The sequence below is a fragment of the Hyaena hyaena genome, unplaced genomic scaffold (assembly GCF_003009895.1).
Source record: "Hyaena hyaena isolate Hyena2069 unplaced genomic scaffold, ASM300989v1 scaffold_25, whole genome shotgun sequence".
NCBI lineage: Eukaryota > Metazoa > Chordata > Mammalia > Carnivora > Hyaenidae > Hyaena > Hyaena hyaena.
The window spans coordinates 2,431,187-2,455,127 of record NW_024080657.1 but is presented as its reverse complement, the minus strand read 5'-3'; the positions used below and the strand labels follow the sequence as shown (position 1 = coordinate 2,455,127).

The following is a 23,941-nucleotide window of genomic DNA, read 5'->3' as shown; positions in this document are numbered from 1 at the left end:
TTGATATTTATGTACATTTTTACATGTATTTATTAAAATTAGATGACCCTACAGTGGCATAAAATGTCATGCTGAAAATTTAAGAATATTAGAGAGCAAATACAAATCAGCAGGCATTCTATTATCATGTGCAAATTAATCGGATGTACTGAAATGTTTCCTGTAAATTAACAGCAAAAATATAATTCATTCTTTGAACTTATTAAAAAAGTAAAGTTCACTTTGTAAACTTTCATTTCAAGGCTCATTTTTGCACGCTCTGGACATAAACTACGTTTGCATATAACCACCACTGTAATCCCTCAAGGAGTTGGGAGATACAGGAGAAAGTGATGGTCCAAAGCTGTCAGGCTAAACTAAAACGACTGTCCTCCTCACCTTTGCCAGGCCAGAGAGGAGCTCTAGAGCTGCCAGGGATATGCTCATGTCTTGCCGCCACTGGGAGTTGAGTCTTTGGGTGACAAGATGAATGCTGCGGATCAGGAGCCCAGCGGCTGAATCTGTATTAAGAGCTAGGATATAACCCCAATGCCACATCCCACAGGGAGGGAAAACAACTAAGCATTAGTAACAAGAAGCACAGCATTCCACCAGGCACAGACCACAGCAGCCACAGTGAGCACAATGGGCACCCACACAGTGCTATGCTCCCCACCCCACTGGCCTGAGCACCAAGCCTTACTCGACGACAGTGCACAGAGCACACACACTGGACCAAAGCAGCTTCTAGCTCCCAGCTCAGCTACTTTTACACAGACATCCACTGGGATCTGGCAGTTCAATACCATTCTTATAATAATGTAAATTTTAAAATCCCTTAACTCAGAGAGAGTTACATTAAAAAAAAAAAACAATGAAAGGACTATCATTTCCTTAGAATTTTACAGAAAAAAAGAATTCAGACTTTAGAATCTCCTCAGATGCCAGGAATATCCTAAAGCATCTGCTGAAATTCAGGGTTTAAACTATCAAAAGTCACATGCAATGCCTTTCTAAACACAATTTTAACATTTAATTCTCTAAGACCACTTTACTACTTCTAAAAAAAAAAAAATTAACCAAGTCACCATGTTTTTATTTGGCCTCCAGTTCTACATTTAAAAGTAATTACTGGGGCGCCTGGGTGGCTCAGTCAGTTAAGTGTCCGACTTCGGCTCAGGTCACGATCTCTTGGTTCTTGAGTTCAAGCCTCAGTTGGGGATCTCAGCTGTCAACATAGAAACCCCTTTGGATCCTCTGTCGCTCTTTCTCTCTGGCCCTCCCCCACTTGTTCTCTCCCTCAAAATAAATAAATAAATAAAACTTAAAAAAAATTAAAGTAATTACTATTTAGCTAATAATAAATTAGGACAAATTAAAGTGAATTTTATTATAAAAGAAGCTTTAGGGACATTATACCTGTCGATCCTATCAGAAAGAGGGCAGTGACAACAGAAAAAGGAATGATCATTAAAGAGAGACATTCATGCAACACTAACACAAATCTGGATTTCTTAGTAAAAACTACAACATTACAAGCAGAACTCACTAACACCAGTTCAAAATGCTGAAACAAACAATAATCACTTCCAACATTTATATTAGAACACATACAATGATTCAGAAAATTCTTTAGTTTAAAAGTGCTTTAGAAAGCATGAAAAACAATTTTCACCTATAGTATACTTAAATCCATTAAAATAAGATAACAACTTTAAATAACATCTTTATAAATGCTGTATTTAAATTTGTTGAATAACTTCATAATGACCTGATGTATTTGACATGCTCAAGGATACTTAAAACATGCCTTAAATCATTCTCCAGATGATTAAAAAATTAAATTCACGTCTAAGGATCTAGATTTCATTCCAGTCAAGTCAGACTGGCACTCAGAGATTCAATACAATATGAATAATTATGTATAAAAACACAAAGGCATCCACAATTCACAGAACCCATAAAACTGCCAGAATGCTCAGCTAGCAAATGTTTCCTTACTCTTGCTTAAAATACGTGACCGAAAAATCTAATCAGTTATAGTAAGATATATAGGTTTTAAACACAAAGACACTCTCCTCTGGGTTCCCATCTAATGTTTATTTCATCACTCCCCTTTTCACATGGCAATAATTGATGTGCTCGCTGACTGGCATTAGAGCACATCCTATTTGATTTCATATTACCAACACCTGGTACAGAATCCAGAAATGTTTCCTGACAACCCACCATAATCATTTACAAAATCTAATAAACTACTCAAAACTAGCTACTAAAAGCTATAGAGCTAATTTTAAAAGATATGCTTTCTTTTTAAAAATCTTTTAGGGGCACCTGGGTGGCTCAGGCAGTGGAGCATCCAACTCTTGATTTCAGCTCAGGTCATGATCAAGCCCCACATCAGGCTTCGCAGTGAGCATGGAGCCTGTTTAAATTTCTCTCTCTCCCTTGGCCCCTCTCCCCCTCACACACACACACTCTCTCTCTCTAAAATAAAATTTAAAAATAAAATAAAATAATAAAGAACTCTTAGACTAATAGTCTATTATACTTAATACATAAAAAATCATGAACATTAAAATTTTGTTTAAAAAGATTTTGGTTTTTATATATCTGGGCGTTAAAAGTTATTCAATAAAATTTGGATTTCAAAAAAACCAAACATGGCTTACCATAATCCCTTAGGAGGGCCTGAGCAGGTCTTTCACTGTCAGGAGTTGTGGGCTCTGTGCTTCCACCACTTGCTGAACTAATACCACTATTAGTGCGACTATGACTCTTCAGGTTATTTTCTCCACCACCCTAGTCAAATAAAAATGAGTCAAATATTTGAGGTCTACATCCAAAGTTGACAAGTTGACAGTCATGAAAAGCCATGTTGATAAAATGGAACAGCATTTAAGTAGCAAAAACTGATAAAAACTGACAAGGGAGTAAAACTATTGTGTTTTTGCAAAGACATCATCTACTGAAGGGTATGAACGGTTTGATGATTATGGCTGCTCATTCTGGAGTCTTCTTTGCTGCTGTTTACAAAGGGTCAGCTCAGGACCTTTCTCATCTTCTCTAGATTTTTACTAGCTAATAACTCTGGATCTTTAAAAAAAAAAAAAAAAAAACCTAGTGCCTCCTAAGCAAAATCTCAGAACAGGTATACAATCTTAAAAAAACAAAACACAAATAAACAACAGTAACTTTCAAATGTAGTTACATCATAGAACACGAACAATGAAATATTACGGTTAGTACTTCTACATGCACAGAGACTCTCATTTTCCCCCATATAAGCAAAATTCATTATATCCAGATCAGTTGGTTATTATTAGCTACCTTGTGGGATATGAATATAATTTCCTTAATAATAATTTGATCACCCATCCTACATATACCCATCTCATTCCAGTATACTCTATTAATCCCTCTACTCTCCTGTCTCTACTCCAGGTATGGGGATCATATATCCTGAAGCCAGAAGTAGGGGGCAGTGGGAGTCTCTGGGAAACTTTTTAAATTTGGAAGTATTGGTGCTTTGGGGGTCCTTCAAACTTTGGTGTAAAAGAGCTGATGAGGGGTACCTGGGTGGCTCAGTCAGTTAAGTGTCCATTTCTTAATTCTGGCTCAGGTCACCAACTCACTGTCTTTAGGCTCACAGCACAGAGTGTATTTGGGAGTCTCTCTCCCACTCTCTGGCCCTCCCCCGCTCACTTGTGCCACCCTCTCTCTCTCTCAAAATAAATAAACTTACAAAAAAAAAGAGCTGGTGAGATGGAAAAGAACAAACTCAATACCTGTTTCCAGCCAGCATTAGATCTACTAGGCATAGAAGGAACAAGAGTATAGGGGGCTTATCCAAGATTATTCAAGCCAGTTCACCAGCAAAGCAAAAGAAGTCAAGAGCTTCAAGTAGACACTGTCCAGGAATAAAGACTGTGACTATCTGAAATTTCTCTCATGCAGAATCTCTCAGGGACCTAATGGTTGAGGAAGCACTAAAAGGTAAAAAACCTCAAAATACATATTTTAAAATAGGATCCTTCAGAATCAATGAGCTGAATTTACAAATGTCTTTAAAAATCACAAAGAAAGACATTTTGGAATGCAATTTACATAAAATCAGATGTTGATATTCTCAGATGGATTACACGTGGTATGCTTCTTACCATCTCCATTTGGCAACCAATGGCTTCTAAAAGTGCTGAATCTTGAACAATATTTAACATTGCCCCTATAACAGAAAAAAAAAATTCTTTTAAGTGCATTTAAATATATGACAAGAATATGATTTTAGCTGACTATGTAAACATCTCAATTTCAAGGGTAATATAAACTAAGAAAAATATAGAATACTTTATTATTATTATTTTTTTTTATATTTTTATTTATTTCTAGGAGAGAGACAGCGTGAACAGGGGGAGGGTCAGAGAGAGAGGGAGATACAGATTCTGAAATAGGCTCCAGGCTCTGAGCTGGCAGTCAGCACAGAGCCCGACGCGGGGCTCGAACCCACGAACCGCGAGATCATGACCTAAGCAAAAGTTGGACGCTTGACCGACTAAGCCACCCAGGCGCCCCAAATATAGAATACTTTAAAACCAGATTCTGTTCTTTTAGAAATAAAAGAAAAACAACAAAATAAAAATCACAGCTATATGTTTCTGACCAGACTGCTTTTTAATTTTTTAATTTACATCCAAGTTAACATATAGTGCAATAATGATTTCAGGAGTAGATTCCAGTGATTCATCCCCTACGTATAACAACCAGTGCTCATCCCAACAAGTGTCTTCCTCAAGTCCCCTTGCCCATTTAGCCCATCTCTCCACCTATAACCCCTCCAGCAACCCTCAGTTTGTTTTCTATATTTAAGAGTCTCTTATGTTTTGTCCCCCTCCCTATTTTTATGGGTTTTTTTGCTTCCCTCTCCCTGTGTTCATCTGTTTTGTATCTTAGATTCCACATAGGAGTGAAGTGAAGTCATATATTTGTCTTTCTCTGACTGGCTAATTTTGCTTAGCATAATACCCTCTAGTTCCATGTTGTTGCAAATAGCAAGAGTTCATTCTTTTTGATTGCCAAGCAATACTCCATTGTGTGTGTGTGTGTGTGTATGTATATACATATATACATATACCAAACTGCCTTTTTTAGAAAGATTAAAGCCACATGGTTCAGGGCTTGACCATGGCTACACATTCTGAAGGCAAGCTGCATGTATTTACTATCAGAGAACCTACAGCTCTAGAAAAGCTAGGACAGAAACAAGATGGTGAGCCTAACACACTGCTGCTCATACCAGTGCAAGAGTTCTCTTGTCCCCATGGATAGAGGGAGGACAGACAGAGTTTTGCCAATCTATGGCAAGAGTGACAATGGACTCTCCTTGAAATATACATAGGGAGCTCTTCAGAACAAGGGTTGGTTAAGGCAAAACTAAATATCAACTCTGAAGAAAATGCTCTGATTTCAAGTGATATGTTATTTGAATAACCTAAAATAGTACAACTTGGAGGCCCTCTCATAGAGATTTAACCTCTGTTCTTTCAACACTTTTCCAAAAGGAAACAGTTTATTCTTTCCTATTTATTCCACTTTCTCACTGCAAGACATACTACACATCCTGAACACTCACTCCAATTACTACTGCAATAACCAATTCTTTGGTCATGACACTTCCTCTCCTGAAATGAAATCCTAACCGCATTTCTGCCTATTTAAATTCTGCCCTACAAGATCAAATTTAACTCCCACTTTCCCCTCTGAAGTCTTCCTTGCTCTTTTGATTTCTTCGCTCAACACTGAAGACACTGAACAAGACACGTAATCAGCTCTGCCTTCTATTATCTGACACTTTGTGAGGGTATTCTAATTTCTGCAATAAGACTTGCTCAAGAATAAAAGCCATGCCATCAGTTCTTTAGTATTGTTCTCAGAATTCCTGTTCTTAGGACCATGCTCTTGGCTTTGATGAAAGACAGAGACAGCTGTAGTAATCAAGTTGGAAAATAATGAGCACTTATAATATGTCAGTGGCCATAATGATGAGAGGCCATTTAAAAGAGAATCAGTATGATAAGTGAACCAAAAGAAAACATTAAGGAAAAAGGAAGGAAGCACAGCAACAACTACTCCTCAGTTTCTTCCTGGCAGGGTTCTTACATGGCTTCCAGAATTACACCCAACTCCACATAGACATAATGGGTAAGAGGAAGAGGAAAACACAGATGTAAGAAGGGAGGGAAGGGAAGAGAAGAGAAACAAGGGAGGAAGGTGGGAAAAGGAGAGCGGTGGAGAGAGGAAAGGCAAGAGAGAAAGAGAAAAATAACACCAATAAAACTAAGCAAAAATGACCCACTAAGACAACTGTAATCCTTTCCCCTTCCCTCATCTCTCTCCTTTAAACGTTTTCACAAATAAAAGCAAACAATTCTAACTCTGATTCAGAACAAGTATTCAGAAGAGCTGTATTAGGCTTAGCTTCCTATCACTGACCCCTGCAATCTCAGCATGACTGGGTTCACTTAAAAAATTTTTGTGAACACAAACCTAGTATCATTTGAGTGTTGTTGGGGTCCGTTTCCGTTTGCAAGGCACCTATTAGTATATTCACAAGTCTCAACTTCAGGGACAAAAAAGTTATTGGTTTATCATATGAAGAGCTGTCATCGTTACTAAACTTTCCTTCCAGGACCACCTAGGGAAGAAAAAAATAATATTCAACATCGACTGTTGTGGTACACTATGCCCATGTGGCAACTGCTACAGTGGACAGTGGACAATGAGATCAGTCTAACAAGCAAGGTTTTCAATCTGATTAATATATGAGCTGCTGTGCTAATTCTGACACTAACTCACACCACATGTGTTAGCAGCTGTCACTAGCCCATCACCACCTGAAATGGTAGACCAGGCATGCTGATTGACTAACAAAAGAAATACCACCACAGACCAGCTTTGTCAATTCAACTAAAATAATCTAAGTTGGGTTGTTTTTTTTTTAAGATTTCATTATTTTATTTTTTTAGGTAATCTCTTCATCCAATGTGAGGCTCTAACTCACAACCCCAGATCAAGAGATGCATGCTCCACTGACTGAGCCAATCAGGCGCCCCTGAGAAAAGTCTTAAAAAGCTCATGTTCCATTTTTAAATACAATTTGACTTGAATAAGCACACAAAATAGAATGCAGAATATAAAAAACTTTAATAAAACATTACCTCAGATTTGACTGTGCCAAAATGATGAGGGAGGGGCAACAAAGAAAGTAGGATGTTAATGGAAGATCTTCTCAATTCTGTTGGATTTACATAGCTTTTGAATTTTGAGAGTTCTCTGCCAAAAAAGAAAAAGGAAAAAAAAAGCTATTGGTATTTCCAAACCAAAGTATGTTTTTAGCTATTGCCAAATATACATTAGGTCAATTTTTTCACAATAAAAGCACTGGGTTTGGCTTCATAAAGGATGCAGTAACTACTTTCTACTGAGTTTATTTTCTGTAGTGTGCGTGCGCACGTGTGTGTGTGTGTGTGTGTGTGCGTATGCCTGTGTGTGAATTTCTATGTTAAACTGTTACAGAATTAAACTAGAATCTGACTGACTGATTTTAAATGTATGACCTACTCTATAAAAGTAGGAACCTCTGGGCTGGGGTTGTTCTTAGCCCTCCAGACCAGGCCAAAAAGAATTCAACATGCCCACGAACAAATTAGAACTGAATGAATTCAGGGATGAGGTGTATCTGGATGTTCTGTGCCCATGTAATGTGACCTGAGTTCCTTTGGGCTATGAAGACAACAGCAAAGGATAAATTAGGAAACTGGGGAGGAAGCACCAAAACAAACCAGGTCAAACCCAACAAGTGACATGATAGTACAGAATGATAGCTTACCTGTCAGGCAAAATGGTTTCAAGAGCTGAAATAAAGTAAGGAACCACAACATCAATCCCTTTCAAGTCACAGCAGAACAAAGGAGGGGAGTTTAGAATAACGCTGGCCAAGACAGGATGGCACACATAATCATTTATCTGCAAACCTTGAATTAAAAGCATGTAAAATCTAGGAAAGCAAGAAAAAAATTTTAAACAAACTGCTGATCAATTATATTCATAATTATTAATATTTTCTACATAGTCATCTGAAAGTCTATTTCTACTCTTCACTACTGCTATCCTTAAAAGGTATTACTGGAGTTAGAACAATTCAAAAGCAAATATACTAAGAACCAAAATATCTTTCCTAATGAAAAAAAAAAATTCACGTCTCTTACACCTTCTTGAAGTTTTAAGCCTTGCAACTCAAAGTTACGGGTGCCTGCAAATGAAGCAACCAAAATAAAACAAATGGCTACAGTAATTATTAATAAACTGGAGGAATTAGTGAACTGAATTCCATGTCAGTAAAGTTTTACATCTTCCAATTCCTAAAGAAAAAGAGAAAAGTGTGCATTGTGTCTTTCTTCCCTTCCCCATCTTTTCTGGGGGGACAATGAAAGAAAGAAATCTCCTCATTCAGCCCTTCACTCACCATGACACAGAAGGGAGTCAGGAATGACTCCTTTTAGGAATATACCTGCGTTTACCTTCTTTTAGTCCCCTCCTCTAACCCCCAATCAACCAGGTATTCAATCTTCTATAATTCAAGAGCAACTATATTGGTAAACTCTACTACCGTGAGGTACTTTTCTCCACAAAACTCTTTGGAAACAACTCTCTTATCTCCTGGTCACTACTCAACACATTTCAGTCTAGCTTCTCTTCCGAGAACTCAGTTAAAACCATACAGCGTCCCAAGTGCTAAATCCAAAAGACGTGTCTAAGTCTTAACTTACTCTGCCTTTTTAAAGTACTCAACACTTTAATATACTCCTTTCTTCTTTTCCTTCTCTGACTGCTGTAGCCGTTTCCTCTAACAGACTCTCTTACTCCGCCTGCCTCCTATGCTGGCGTCCATCAGGCTGCCAAGCTCCATCCACTCTCTAAGTTCTCTCTCGTACTAGTCTAGTTTTAAGCCACAGAATATAATCAAATCAGTCCCTAGCCCATGCCTCTCAACTGAGTCCAGATCTGTTAGCCAAGTGTGTGGATACCTAAAGGCAGGTCATACTCGTTACTAACAACATGTACTGATTACTCCAGTATTTCCTATGCACAGTATCTAGCACATAACAGGAACTTAATAATTTGTTGATTAATATCCCACAGCATCTCAAACTCAACAGATTCATAACTAAGTTCATCATGTGCCCTCTCACAAATCTGTCCTTTCAGTTGGTCATACGACCATCTATCCAGTCTTATGGGCCAGACAGAAAGCTCATGATCACAGCCTTCTTCTACCTTATCACTATTATTACTGTTCAGGGTATCTCCCCAACCCAGTCTCCCTCCTGAGACTGTGGCCCCATCACAAGGGATGACTCCAGCACTCCATGTGACCCACCCTCACAGTTGTAGCTGACTAGACCAGAGGTAGACACCTGATTGATCAGATCCTTTTTCCCAGGAATCTGAAATTAGGCTTCAGAGATGCTAACTGGCCCTCCTGGTCACCTAGAACAAAGCCACAGAATTTGGAAATTCAGAAGCACACTGAAACATAAGAAAATAATCTGCAGAGAAGAGAAGACAGAAGAAGTTCTGGGAGACCAAGAAGGCAGAGAACCAGGAAGAAAGTTGTTTTGTTCCTTGAACACTTTCTAGTTCTTGGTCCCTGCCCTTTGTGAGGCGCTGTTGCATGTCTTGACCTTAGAATGTATTAAATGGCACAATTTCTCATAATATGTTCCTATGTTGCTTATATCACACTTTGATCAGCAGAGGGGTTTCTCGTTACTTAAAGCCAAGAGCCTGGGGTGTCTGGGTGGCTCTGTCAGTCAAATGTCTGACTTTAGCACATGGTTCATGAGTTCAAGCCCCACATCAGGCTCTGTACTGATAGGTGAGAGCCGGAAGCCTGCTTCAGATTCTGTGTCTCCCTCTCTCTTTGCCTCTCTCCCACTTCTACTCTGTCTCTCTCCCTCTCAAAAATACACACTAAAAAAAAAAAAAAAAAAGCCAAGAGCTATTATTAAGATACCCCTGATCAGTTCTCTGTATGTACCACCTGTTTCAGGCCTATATGATTCTGCACTTAGTTCCCTCTGATTCAGTTTAATCCTCTCTCCTGAGAATCTAGCAGGTACAAAAAGACACCTGAATGCTCTTGTTGACCACTTTAGCAGCTAGGTGAAAGAGCAGCTGAGGAAAGCAAAATAGAGTCAAGAAAAATAGGAGGCCACCACAAGTTAATTTAGGAAAAAGTGACAAGGTCTGAAGTGTCATGGTTAGGACAGAGTGGAGGGATTAGAAAGAGGGTTAAGTAGCAGAAAGGCAGGAGTTGGTTCACCATCTAAAGATACAGAGGGAGAAGAGTGTAAAAGGACTCTAAGCTTTTGGTCTGCGCAACTGAATGGCTGGCAGAGCTATTCACAGAGATGGTTGAAGTCACAGATGTAAGAGACCCTACCCAACCTGTTAACATACTCTAAATACTACCCGTCCTTGTTAAGTCTAGCACAATCATCCCATCCTCTGTAACTCTTTCCTGAACCCCTGGGGTAAGTATATACTGCTTCTTCCTCGGAATGCCCACAGCACTTTATCTCTGCCTCTCTCCTACCAACTTCCTATTACTTTTGGATCATTGTCACTTGTCTCCATGGCTTTCTTTGCTCACTTGAGAATAAGCTCTTCAGAGGCCGGATTTACAGCTAACATTTCTGGACCATCCATAATGCCTAACACTGTGCTGAAAGTTTACTTAATCAGTGTGATCCTTCCAAATCTCTCCCTGATTAATCAAAGTCAAATATGATGAAATAAATAATGCTTCTAAAATAAAAAGCATCTTATCTTTACCAAATTTGATGAGACAGGCAAAATGGAAGAATTTCAAGCAGAAGTTTCAATTACTTACAGACATTGGCAAGTTTTTCAGACCAACGTTTACTTATCAATTCAGCCTACCATGCCATGCTACAATAGTTTTCACTTTCAAAACTTTATGAATGGAAAAATAAACAAAAAAAAATTCTAAGACCTGGATAAATAAGCTGGCAGAATCTCTTCTCCAGTCTTCTTGCTACAAAAAATCCTACACAGTGTCCCACAAGCCTCAGCTCTTCCTGCTTCATAGTTATCAGGAAATTCACTTGCATCAAACATAGGATTGGAAACCATGGTGTCTGTGGACATTTGTGACCCTTTCCGTCGAAACTCCATGCTAGCTTGTGTTGTAATGGCTGAGGAGAGAAAAGGAGGGTGTTATTACAATAGTCAATATGCAAATAGGCTCATGGGACCCTGGACACAAAGATCAAGTGTTGGTGTCATTAAATAGTTATTTAAATAGAATTCAATAATGCTTGTTTGGCAACTATGTCTTAATTTTTTTAAGGGGCTCTCTGAAATCTTCTTTGAAAATAGTAACAATTATTTTACAGTGATATTAACAGTTTAACAGATTCTACTAGAAGCATTTTTCAACTGAACTTTTGATCAGCAGAGTACATTTGTATATATCTGTACTCAGATGCTCAGATACATAATAAAGAATTTGGCTTTTCTATTAGTTATTCTGATTTTTCCTCTCCCTGTAGAATGATGCTTAAACATTTAAAAAAAAAAAACAAAAAACAAAAAAAACACACCCAGCTACTCCAATTTACATATTACCCCAGACAGACATTGTAATTAAATGGGCAAGCCCATGCCAGTTTGTATATTTTAGGGAGAGGGCAAAGTAAGGATAAGAAATGGGTAGGGAGTAAGAGAGAGCATTCCCACCACCCACCCAACTCCAAAACACACACCAAAGAATCGCCCAACCAAGCAAAATGAGAATGAATTTTAACAACCACAGACAGCAGCTAACTTGAGGTTGATAAATCAGAAAATTGAGTTGGTAAGAAAGATTATCATGGTCATTCGTTGTCACTGAAACAGAAGCCCTTTGAAAGTTGCTTTTATTTTTAACAAAAGATTTCACAGTGTATTCAAAATCACTCTGAAATCTTTCATCACTCTACATGAAATGTTTAAATTATTTTGTAATAATAATTTTAATAGAATGCAGAGTCAAGCATAAATCTTTATGCAACTTCCCATGAGCCATTTTTAGTCCTGAATAAGCTACCCAGCAATAATACAATTGAGAAACACTACATGCAGAATGCATACAAATCAAACACTAAATCTGTATAAAAATAAGCTTAAAGCTTTAAAAAAAAAAAAAAAAGCCAAAACACAGTTAGTGCAAAGTCCTGGAATTCATGACATGACCAGACTAGTGTACAGAAATAATGGGACTGATTCAGGCAGATTAATTTGCTTTTGCCAACAATCTTCCCCATTCAAAACACAGAAAAGTATTTTTCTTCCCAAGTGCAAAAACTACAAGAGACAATGACAATCAAATTTTTTAATGGAAATATGAAAAAAATAAAAACATGACTGCAATTAAGGAGAAGCTTCTGGTTCCTACTTACAAGATTTATAAGAAAGAAGAATTTGGATAAAAGATGCTGCAAGATAATAGAAATAAATGGAAACAAATCAAAGGACAGCAGTAATTATAAAATACTTTAAAGATGGTGAAATTTTACAGTAAGTTAAGAAGCTTTTTAGCTTTTTAAGTTAGTTAGATTAAAAGCTTTATGATACCACAAGCTAGTTCAAAAACAGGAAATTGTGCATTCAGATCCAAAATTATGGTTTTTGTATCATGCAAAACAATGAACGAAGAAAATTACACAACTACAAAGAATTGAGGTTTTGAACTGCCAATAACGTGCATTAAAATTTTAGTTCATTAACCCTTCCCAGCTCAATGTTACTTTTACAAACTACAGTGTAATGTTACATCAGTCTAAAGCTAACCAGTTCACAGAAGCAAACACTTTAAGTTAGAGGTGAACTGCATGGCAGAATTCCTTGATGGCAGCCAGTACTTAGAAACAGACTAACGGTGTTAGTATTCCCAAATCCTCCACCGCCACCTTCCCACCCCCACGACTTCAAGAGCAGAACCCAGTAGCACTCGAATCCAGGGAAATACCCGGACACCTCCTATCTCCTGGGTCATGTAACAGCCTTTCTCATCTCTGAATGCCAACAGGGGAAGAGGAGCTTCTATCTTTTCCACACCAAGGAAAATGTTAAAAGTAACAATTTGTTACCCACACATGATCTGAATTCTGGTGTCTATCATTTGGCACAAGAGGGTGAGCAACGCTGTTACAAACCCTCTAGAGAGTGAGAAGATCTGCATATTCCCTTTAAGCAAGCCAACCAAGAAGGCAGGAGATTGAGCCATTCTGGATTCAGGGATTTTAGTGTCAACAGCTTGATACCCAAAAGTTACAGTATACAAATTGCACTTTAATAAAAATCAAAATTAAAAATATGACTGATTCGTTCTAGAAAATACAATACAAATTAATAAATATAAACATGATTCGGAAAACTCAAAATATATGGCACATGAACATAAGAAAATAGAAGCCAAAAATGGTTTTCTAGAAGTTTTCATTTAATCATAAGTAAGTACATTTACTTATCCATAAGTAAGCATTACTTTCAAGCGTATAAATAAAATATGGAAATGGCAGAATATAAAGTGTTTGAATTTGAAGAAAATAAACAAAGGAATCTGTAAACTCAAACATGCAATCTCAAATCATATTCCTGAAAATATCTTCATAGTCACAACTTTTTAAATTATTTAAAAAATTTCTAAGAACATCCAAAATAATTATACACGTATAATGCTCACACAGACCTTAGTTCTGAGATGTTTCATAATAGTTAAGAATGCATTTCTGAGAGAAAGCAGAGACCTTTATGGTCAGTATATTAGTTTTAATCCTTGGAACCAATATTCTCCCCAGGCATGCATAAATTAGGCATCCTTTTCTCTCAAACTATTTCCCACCCCAGTTAGAAAAGTGCTTTCTTAGCAAACAACCAATACACTCATTAGTGCATATAACACAGTGCCTGGGCACAGAGTAACTATAGATTATTACTGTTCTCTGTAAGACCTATCCTATGTATCCAGTACATTCTGCACTTCCCCACACTCCCATCCCGCAGGCTATGCCACGACTTCCAAGTACAATGGTAAGATGACAAAAATAAATCAGATTTTATTTAAATAGTTTCATTTGTCATAAAATCTAAATGAGGATATCAGGGTTGAGTTACTAATTCTCCACCAGTCTTATTTAGTTCCAGAGCAAATGGGATTTTTGAAAGCCCTGAAATAAGGTTCTCTCGACTAAAACCTGAGAAGTCAGAGTCTTTCATGAAGCAGAAATTTTCTGACATTTATATGTACTAATAAGCGAATGGCTGTCAGAATCTAAGAAAACACTTCTTGTGAATAAATTTCTGGTCAAAATCTTTAATTCTTTCTATCAATATTATTACCCTGGCTGACATGAAGGGAACTTCCAGGCCACCTACTGAAAGGAATTTGATTCAACAAAAAGTGGCTAACCTGGAGTGTGTCTAATAAAACCAGACAAAAGCCAAACCTTATAGAACATACATAAAAAGGACAGGTAGGAAAACTTCCTAAATTCTGTTACTGCAGCTGGAAGGGGTTAAACACAAGACACTGCTTGGTCAGAGACAGAAAGCTTTTTAAGATACATATTAATCTTGCAGGTAGGAAAGATTAAAAAGAAAAAAAAAAAGAAAAGAAAAAAGTGATAACATATTTCTTGAGCAATATTTACCAGTCATGCTGCTGTCTCTGTTTATCCCATTATGAAGTTTACAGTGAACAAACGCTGCATCAAATAACCATGATCCAAAGAGATTCAAGATGCTGTTAACCTTTGGTCTCCGAGGGGCAGGCAGTGGCCGGGGTTCAGAGCTTGTCTGATTGGGACTTGACAGAGGAGATGTGGAGGATGTCTGGTGCTGAACTTTCGAGGCGTGAGCAGTACTAACCTGTTACAGGAGTGTAAGAATATATCCACACTCAAGAAAAATTTGAGAAAACACCAGGACTTTTTTAAATGGACGGCAGCTTAAAAAGTCAAATTTACACAGCATAATAACAGAGATGAAAACTCTTACTGTGCTTGTCTTCATGGTGGCCTTATTCACAGTAACAGCCCGGTGCCTCCGGTTATGTGGTGGGGTGGTATTGACAGCAGTGCTCTGAGGCATACTTAATCTATTCACGGGTGTTGGAGGAGCACTGTCTGATCGGGGTCTAGAAATGCCTTTTAAAAAAAGACAAACAGTTATTCTTCATACTTCCACACATGTGGTCGGAAAAACCCTCCTCAAGCAACATCAGTGAAGGCTCAGGACAGACTACAGCAGATACCACTAGGTGCTTCCCAATATCCATTCACACTCTCTCTTCCTGAGTTATGGAACACAAATATTAGCTGGACATGGCTACCCAAAACAAACAACTATATTTTCAAGCTTTGTAATAAGATGTGGCTATGTTCTGGCCGTAGAGAAGTGGGTGACTGTTGGATAGGTCTTCCAAGGAAGCCCCTTAGAAGGACCAATCAAATGTAGACTCTCTTCCCTTCCTAATTCAGAACAGGATGGTTGAACTCATCTAACCATCATGGACCAAGAAAGGGTGCACAGAGAATGGGGAGTCGTAAGACTGAAGGCCTTGGGTCCCTTCCAATGATGGAACAACTATAGCAGCCCTACACTACCTGCCCTGGCCTAAACATACATGAAAACAAACTACCTTATTTAAACACTGGTATTTGGGGCTGGTATGCGGCACACAAACTTACTTTGAACTGTTACCTATGAAACATATTAACAAGTGAACATAACAAAGGTTTTAGAAAACAACAGATATTAAATATTATGACATTTCCATTGGTTAAAAAAATCTGAATTTTCATATTCTTAAAGTGTGAAAAAGAGTTTAAAATAAAGGCTCACGAAAGGTATAATTTGCTTCCCAATGACACACAGAAGAATGATACCTAATGAATTTTAATCTGTATTTTCTTAGATTACTAGTGAGAATGAACTTTTCTGAAAATCATTTATTCATATTCTTTGTCCATTTATCTACCAAGTCTTCTTTTTCTTAGCATTGTTAGATCTGCTTATATAAAGACAACAGAACCTTTCTAGCTATTACATTTGTTGTAAATAACTTTTCCTACCTTGTTATTTCTCACCAAATCTGTTTTTTTCTTCCTTATGGTTTACCATAATAGTTTCTAAATCTAGACTCTAGAGTTATCTACATGTAGCTCTCCAAACATTTAGCAACATACACAAAATTCACCTAAGAATGCATCCACCAGACAGCTGATTCCACGCATGGCACGAAAAAATATTTGAGGCAGGTGTTTAAGGCAGGGATACTGATTCAATTCTTGTGGCATTCCGCTCACATTTAAGAACTGTTCCTGAAATTTGGGAGTAGAGCTTATAATGGCCGGGTTACTCAAGTCCACGGGATTACTATCAAAAAAGAGAAAAAGAATTAATTATACAAAAAGAATTTCTTTTTTTTTTTTTTTATTTTTTTTTTTAATGTTTTTTAATTTATTTCTAGGAGAGAGAGAGAGACAGCGTGAGCAGGGGAGGGTCAGAGAGAGAGGGAGTCACAGACTGAAACAGGCTCCAGGCTCTGAGCTGGCAGTCAGCACAGAGCCCGACGCGGGGCCCGAACCCACGAACCGCGAGATCATGACCTAAGCGAAAGTCGGACGCTTAACCGACTAAGCCACCCAGGCGCCCCACAGAAAGAATTTCTAATTAAAAAAAATTTTTTAACGTTTACTCATTTTTGAGAGAGAGAGAGAGAGACAGCATGAGTGGGGGAGGGGCAGAGAGAGAGGGAGATACAGAATCCGAAGCAGGTTCCAGGCTCTAAGCTGTCAGCACAGAGCCCGACACAGGGCTCGAACTCTCAGAGATCGTGATTTGAGCCAAAGTTGGACACTCAACTGACTGAGCCACTCAGACGCCCCAAAGATTTCTAATTTTAAAGGAAACAGAAAATGATCACAGAAAAAGACATTTTTAAACTGAAATCACTGAAAGATGAAAAACACAAAATACAAACTGGAAAAAAAGAGGAACGGTTAACAACCCTAATTTATAAAAAGGTCATATAGAGTAATTTAGAATCACTAATACACAAACAGAAAACTGGGGCCAGTCAAACCAGAATGAGAGGAAATGGCTTACAAATTAAGGCAGTATGCAACAGAAGTTACACACAACACAAGGTTGTGGCTAGTAGAGAAAAAAATGGGAAGCAATGAAACTGAACTGAATAGAATTATTGAAAAAAAAAAAAAGAAGAGAGAGAGAGCAGGAAGCAGCAATTTATCCTTCTGTGTAATTTTAGGGAATGCCTCAGTGACATTTTAAACAAGGACACTAGAAGAGAGGCCCCCCAGCCAGGCTGACCAGACAGCATTGGCAGTGTCCAGGCCCCACAGAATGCAACAAAGTCCTGGGAGAGCTATCATCTAGGCTGCAGCAGCAGGCAAGAGAACAAATGTTGTATGTACCGCAGGGGACAAACTTCCAGAGAGCGCAGACCGAGCACGGCTGACACAGGGAGAGCAGGAGGCACATGATGCAGACACGCCCACTGTCCCATGTGGCTCCATCGGAGGCCTACACTTAGCAGCCACACGCGGAGCACCCACGTGAGAGTTACAGCATGGTTTCTGCCCTGAGACACTGGATAAAGAGCAAACACTACACTAAATAATAATACCTTAACATGTGTAAGAAGCGAAACCACGTCTGTGCTACACACTCGTTATCCATTTCAGGAGGGATCAGACTGGCATCTTCATCAGGAACTTTAAATGGAGGAAATGAAGGACCATATGTAAAGCGTAGCAATCTAAAATATAAAAAAAATTGCACACCACCAAGTTCATTACTTAACAGAGTGAAAAATACATTCAAGGATTAAAATATGATAAGAGAGGGGCGCCTGGGAGGCTCAGTTGATTAAGCGTCTGACTTAAGCTCAGGTCATGATCTTGCAGTTCCTGAGTTCGAGCCTTGCATCAGGCTCTGTGCTAACAGCTCAGCACCTGGAGGCCGTTTTGGATATTGTGTTTCCCTTTCTTTCTGCCGCTCCCCCACTCACATTTCTGTTTCTCTTTCTCTCAAACATAAATAAACATTAAAAAATATGATAAGAGAAAGAGAAGACAAAATTGTTGAAATGTGTATCATACCTCACAAAAGTAAGATAAATGAAAACCCTTACTGACAAGAGAGAGAAATTAAAGGGGGATTTCTAGTTTTGTAGAAGATTTTTAAAAATGTTCAAATATTTGAATAATTTGGTTTTAAAATTATTACTTATAATTTTATATTTAATTATATTTTAGGTTATATATCTATAATGTATAAAACCACATATACTTGTTATACATTAAACATTATGCAAGATTAAAATCTAATATTTTACATAAATAGCTTTATAACATACGGTATGTAACATGTAAGATTGTATATAATACATTAATTATATGCTAATTTTATAATATAGAAAATCACAAATATTATCAATTTATCAAATTATAAATTTTTATTTATAAATTGCAAATAATCATATAATATTCAACTTCTATAATTATATAATTTGTTACATAATTATAATATAAATAATATATTGTTATTTAAATTATTTTTAAAGATTCATCCCACAGCAAACTCCTTCAACACAACTAAGCTATAATTTTTTTTATGGTTTATCTATTTATTTTGAGAGAGAGAGAGCAAGCATGAGTGAGGGACAGGCAGAGACAGAGGAGAGAGAGAGAGACAGAATCCAAAGCAGGCTCCACTTCTCAGAATGGAGCCTGACGGGCTCAAACCCACGAACCATGAGATCACGACCTGAGCCAAAGCCAGACACTTAACCAACTGAGCCACCCAGGCACCCCAGCTATTTTTTTTAAATGTTTATTCATTTTTGAGAGTGCAAGCGCACAGGCAGGCACAAGAGTGTGAGAGCAGGAGAGGGGCAGAGAGGGTGGGACAGAGGATCTGAAGTAGGCTCTGCACCGACAGCAGAGATCATGACCTGAGCTGAAGTCAGATGCTTAACCAACTGAGCCCCCCAGGCGCCTCACAACTAAGTCATACTTTATTCATAATAACAACTGCTATATAACTTACATGCAGTTCAGAATTTATGGTACCTTAAAAGTAATTCAACAATTCAGTTAATTTAATAGTACTATTCTAAATGTATTTAAACTGTTCAAAAGCCCTTTGACTCAATTATCTTATATCTAGAAACTATATCTTAATGAAATAACCAGAATATACACACACAACGTATAAAATATTCATATCAACAATATTTTTAATTTTTTTCTTTTTTGAGAGACAGAGAGAGACACGGAGCACAGCGGGGGAGGGACAGAAAGAGAAGGAGATACAGAATCCAAAGCAGGCTCCACGCTCTGAGCCATCAGTACAGAGCCTGACGCGGGGCTCAAACTCATTACTGTGAAATCATGACCTAAGCTGAAGTCAGACACTTAACCCACTGCATCACCAAGGTGTCCCAACAATATTTTTAAAGTAAAACACTGGGAACAACATAAATATTTAAACAATGAAATGGTTCAATTAAAATTCCATTTATATAATGAAAAACTACAAAGCCATTAAAAATATGATGCTGAGATTTAAGAATGAAAAAGGCACATGTAATTAATGTGGTAAGAATCAAATAAAAAAAGCGAATAATGGAGCACCTGGGTGGCTCAGTCAGGTAAGCATCCAACTCTTAATTTCAGCTCAGGTCATGATCTCACAGTGGAGATCAAGCCCCACATCAGGCTCTGCGCTAATGACGCTTAAGATTCTCCCTCTCCCACTCTCTCTGCCTCTCTCCTGCTTGCTTGTGTATGCCTACCCATTCTCTCTCTCTCTCTCTGTCTCTCTCCCTTCTCTCTCTCTGTCTCTCTCTCTCTCTCAAAAAAACATTTAAAAAAGTAGGTAACAATACTATATAAAATCTTTTTTTTATAAAGAGAAATTGAAAAAATACATTAAAATGTTAACACTGGCTATCTGTAAGTGATGGACACTATCCCTTGTCTTCCAAATTTCCTATTTTGAGAATGTATTGCTTTTTATTATTTCTTTGTTTATTTATTTTGAGAGGGAGAGAAAGAGCATAAGCAGCAGAGAGGCAGAGAGGGAGGGGGAGAGAGAATCCCAAACAGGTCCTGTGCTATCAGCAAGGAGCCTAAGGCCGGGCTCGATCCCATGAACTGTGACATCATGACCTGAACCGATATCAAGAGTCCAACACTTACCCAACTCAGCTACCCAGGTGCCCCAAGAATGTATTACTTTTATAATCAAGATAAAAAGAAGTACTATTTAAAAGTAGATTTATAATTTTGACATTCACTAGGATATACCAGAATCAAAAGAATAGTCTAAAACTTCTATATGTAAACATTTTATTAACTCAGAAAAAGACCAATCTACCTTCTGATACATAATGCTACCTATAAATTATTTGTTCCTCGGGCACCTGGGTGGCTCAGTCAGTTAAGCGTCTGACTTCGGCGCAGGTCATGATCTCAAGGTTCTTGAGTTCCGGCCCTGCATCAGGCTCTGTGCTGACAGCTCAGAGCCTGGAGTCTGCTTTAGATTCTGTGTCTCCCTCTCTCTCTGCTCCTCTCCCACCTGCATGCTTCTCTTTCTCTCTCTTCCCCTACCAAGAACAAACATTTTAAAAATTAAAAATAATTAATTAATTAAATTTGTTTCTGCCTCCACAATGCCTCCCTCAACATCAAACCTAAATCAAATCCAGTCTAGATCTAACTACCAATTGACAGGAAGTACAGAGGACAGAGAACATATTAGCACAACTAGGACATAATCAGAAAAATTCAGAATGTGAAACATTCTAAAACCTGTTTTTCAACAAAAACTGCAAAGAAATAAAAATGAAAGAGTAGGAACCTATAATTTAAGATTGGCTTAAGAAACATGTCAACTAAATGTAATATATGAACTATACAGCTTTGATTCAATGGAATCAACCACAGAAAGAAAAATTGGAGGCATCCAAGGGAAATTTAAACATCAAATGGCTAACAGATATTAAGGAACTGTTAATATTATTTTAGGTGTGATAATGGTATTGTGATTGTGCTTTAAAAAGAATCCTGATCTTTTAGAGTTATATATTAAAATATGCAGAGTTGAAACAAAAAAACAAGTCTGGAAAAAAAAAGCCTAATTACTCATAGAATAGTGACAATATCGTATATAAACGGTAAAAAAGGTAAAATTATTATAACAAACTATCTACTTTGGTTATAATACAGCATGTTATATATAGTACGGTCTCATTTCTGTAAAGCTATGTATAAGCATATATAATAGGATTTCTAGTGAACTTACCTCTTATACCTTTCTATGGTTTGTTTTAAGTAATAATTATGAATATTTTAGTAATCAGATTAAGAGTGGGAATTTGGCTAGGGAGGCAGAGTGCAGAATTTATCTGCTTCTCCAGATTTGCTTAATCTGAAAGGGTGCAATTTAACAGGCACTAGTCAAACTGCTATATCTATTTTTAAAAAGTGGCTTAATTCTGCATCTAAAGTACAGTAACAGGACACAGGATACAGGCTTTTTACAACATATTCCATGGTTCCAGGAAGACCCAGAGCTAGGGGAAAGCTGCCTTTGGCCAGGCGGATGAGGGAAGGCCAGTCGAGAATGATGACCTACCTTGAGGTGAGTGCACAGGTGACCTTGCTCCACTGCTCCACCACCGCTGGGTGGTGCCTCCAGTTTGCCACCATCTCCTTGGCTGTTTTCCAATAAGGAGGTGTTGGGAAGCACCGAGTACAAGCTAGTAACCAAACCTCAAAGAGAACACCAATCAACTTCTCTGCTAGATTCTCAGCAATGCCACCTTACCAACAAAAAGAAAACATCTTTGGCATACTCATTTTTAAAGAAAAATCTTTAATTCACTGATTTAAGAGGCCAAAAAATTAAAATAAATACAATGTTAAGTTCTGACTTTCAAATAGGCATTTAATTAATAAGAATGAGAAACCGTTCTTAGGAACTCCTATGAAGAAAATTATAACAATATCAACCAATTAACATTTATAAAATTTTCAAGTCTAGAGGCTCCTGGGTGGCTCAGCCGGTTAAATGTCCGACATTGGCTCGGGTCATGATCTCACGGTTTGTGGGTTCAAGCCCCATGTCAGGCTCTGTGCTGATAGCTTAGATCCAGGAGACTGCTTCTGATTCTGTGTCTCCCTTTCTCTCTGCCCCTCCCCCATTCTCTCTCTCTCTCTCAAAAATAAATAAAACATTAAAAATAAAGTTTTCAAGTCACTCTGCTCATTTCTTATCAAAGATCTTAGTCTTCCAGCAAGTGGACGGGACACAGAGGAGAAGGGAAAGGACGAATGTCTATGATATGTGACTAGTGGGTCCATTTCTGTGCCAAATGGTTCATATATATGACCTCACATATTCCTCACATTAATCCTGCAGGATAGGTATTTATATCTTCTACCAATTATCAGTTATACACATTTTGAAGAGGAGAAAACTTAGAGGAGAAAATTTAAGTATCTTGTCCAAGTTTACACGGTCAGTAAGTGAAGGAATCAGAGCAAATAAATACCCAGGTCTTTCTACCTCTAAACTTTGTTATGAAACTTTCAGGTGTTTGAAAACTACCCTTCAAGGAAGAGAGGGACAAAGAAGGGAGCAAAAGGACCGATGCTGGGCAGGACAGAGCCTCAACCATGAATACAGGCCTGTTCCTCTGTTCTGAGCCCGGGATCTAGGGAGAAAAACAGGGGTCTATACTCTGCATTACTCCAGAAGGCAAACTTGGGATTAGTAGGAAGAGTTACAAGGATGCGTATTTCAGCTGAGCAAAAATAAAATTTCAATAATAATAAGCCCCAGAAGGGGAAGAATTGCCTGTTCTGAGTTGCTGAGATCCCTGGCATGGGGACTCTGTAGCAAAGAGCCAAGGAGTCAATGACTGGCCAGCTACTGTCAGTGATAAAGTATTCAATCCTATTATGGGGTCAATAGTGGAATTTTGTGATTTCCTTTAGATAATTTCCTGGACTGTATTTTGGGTGACATCACAAGCACACTTGCATGTCTGTTAGGAAAGAGACTACACAGATGAATAAGGAACAAGGGAACCTAGTACTAGAATATCAACTTCCATTCTGTGTACACCGTGTACATACACAGCAGGGCTTCTAAAATACAATTTAAAGGTGTAAAACGGGAGGCTTCTTAATGACAAGGTAATGAATGACATACTGTCATACTTCCAAACAGAACACTGAAGACTTTGTAGGTTCCACTTGCTGAACAAAATATCTTCTGTAGCTGTCAAGTTTTTAGTGTCTACTTTGAAAACTACTTTGTAATCAGGTACAGTACTTACAGGTTCTACTTTAGTTAGTTGTTTCTTATACCAGCTCTATCGTAACTAAACAAGCTACTACTATCATCAAATATACATCAGTACGTAGTCTCTCCCTACATTAGCAAAATCATCACTAAGGTAAAGTAATTTCATATTATGCCTGTGAGATCTTCCATTCTAAGAACTGCTTTTTAACCTGAGTTTGCCAAACGTCATGCCAAAGTGTAAATCCCCACTGAGTCTACTAGTCATGGAGTTTAAAGGGAACTTTATCTGGAGCTTGGAAATAAACTAGAAAAAAAAAAAAATAAGCAGACCTTGAACAGTTGGCGGAGCTAGAAGTATGTCATTAATCTGCAGAAGAAACAACAGTAAGACTTCCCATGTCTCTCGTGCCATGATGGATGACTCACGGGCCAGCTTCTGAATGGCTCTCAGGACCTGTAAGCATAGTCGGATCTGACTGGAGCCCTGTTCCTGTCT

The 23,941-nt window shown here is 38.0% G+C and overlaps 1 protein-coding gene across 3 annotated transcripts in view; it reads right to left on the bottom strand.

The window, feature by feature from the left end:
- RALGAPB (Ral GTPase activating protein non-catalytic subunit beta) overlaps nt 1–23,941 on the bottom strand; it is an 88,970-nt gene that overhangs the window by 41,009 nt on the left and 24,020 nt on the right. For 2 of the 3 annotated variants that reach the window (XM_039227060.1, XM_039227061.1), the window contains exons 4-16: nt 23,776–23,939; nt 21,769–21,955; nt 17,753–17,884; nt 16,301–16,479; nt 15,100–15,248; nt 14,754–14,970; nt 11,054–11,255; nt 7,865–8,032; nt 7,194–7,308; nt 6,523–6,670; nt 4,140–4,204; nt 2,652–2,781; nt 379–512 (exon numbers count right to left, since the gene is read on the bottom strand). In XM_039227060.1, the coding sequence (XP_039082991.1) occupies nt 379–512; nt 2,652–2,781; nt 4,140–4,204; nt 6,523–6,670; nt 7,194–7,308; nt 7,865–8,032; nt 11,054–11,255; nt 14,754–14,970; nt 15,100–15,248; nt 16,301–16,479; nt 17,753–17,884; nt 21,769–21,955; nt 23,776–23,939 (1,990 nt within the window). The remainder of the gene's footprint in view (nt 1–378; nt 513–2,651; nt 2,782–4,139; nt 4,205–6,522; nt 6,671–7,193; nt 7,309–7,864; nt 8,033–11,053; nt 11,256–14,753; nt 14,971–15,099; nt 15,249–16,300; nt 16,480–17,752; nt 17,885–21,768; nt 21,956–23,775; nt 23,940–23,941) is intronic. The other variant, XM_039227062.1, reaches the window with a different exon arrangement.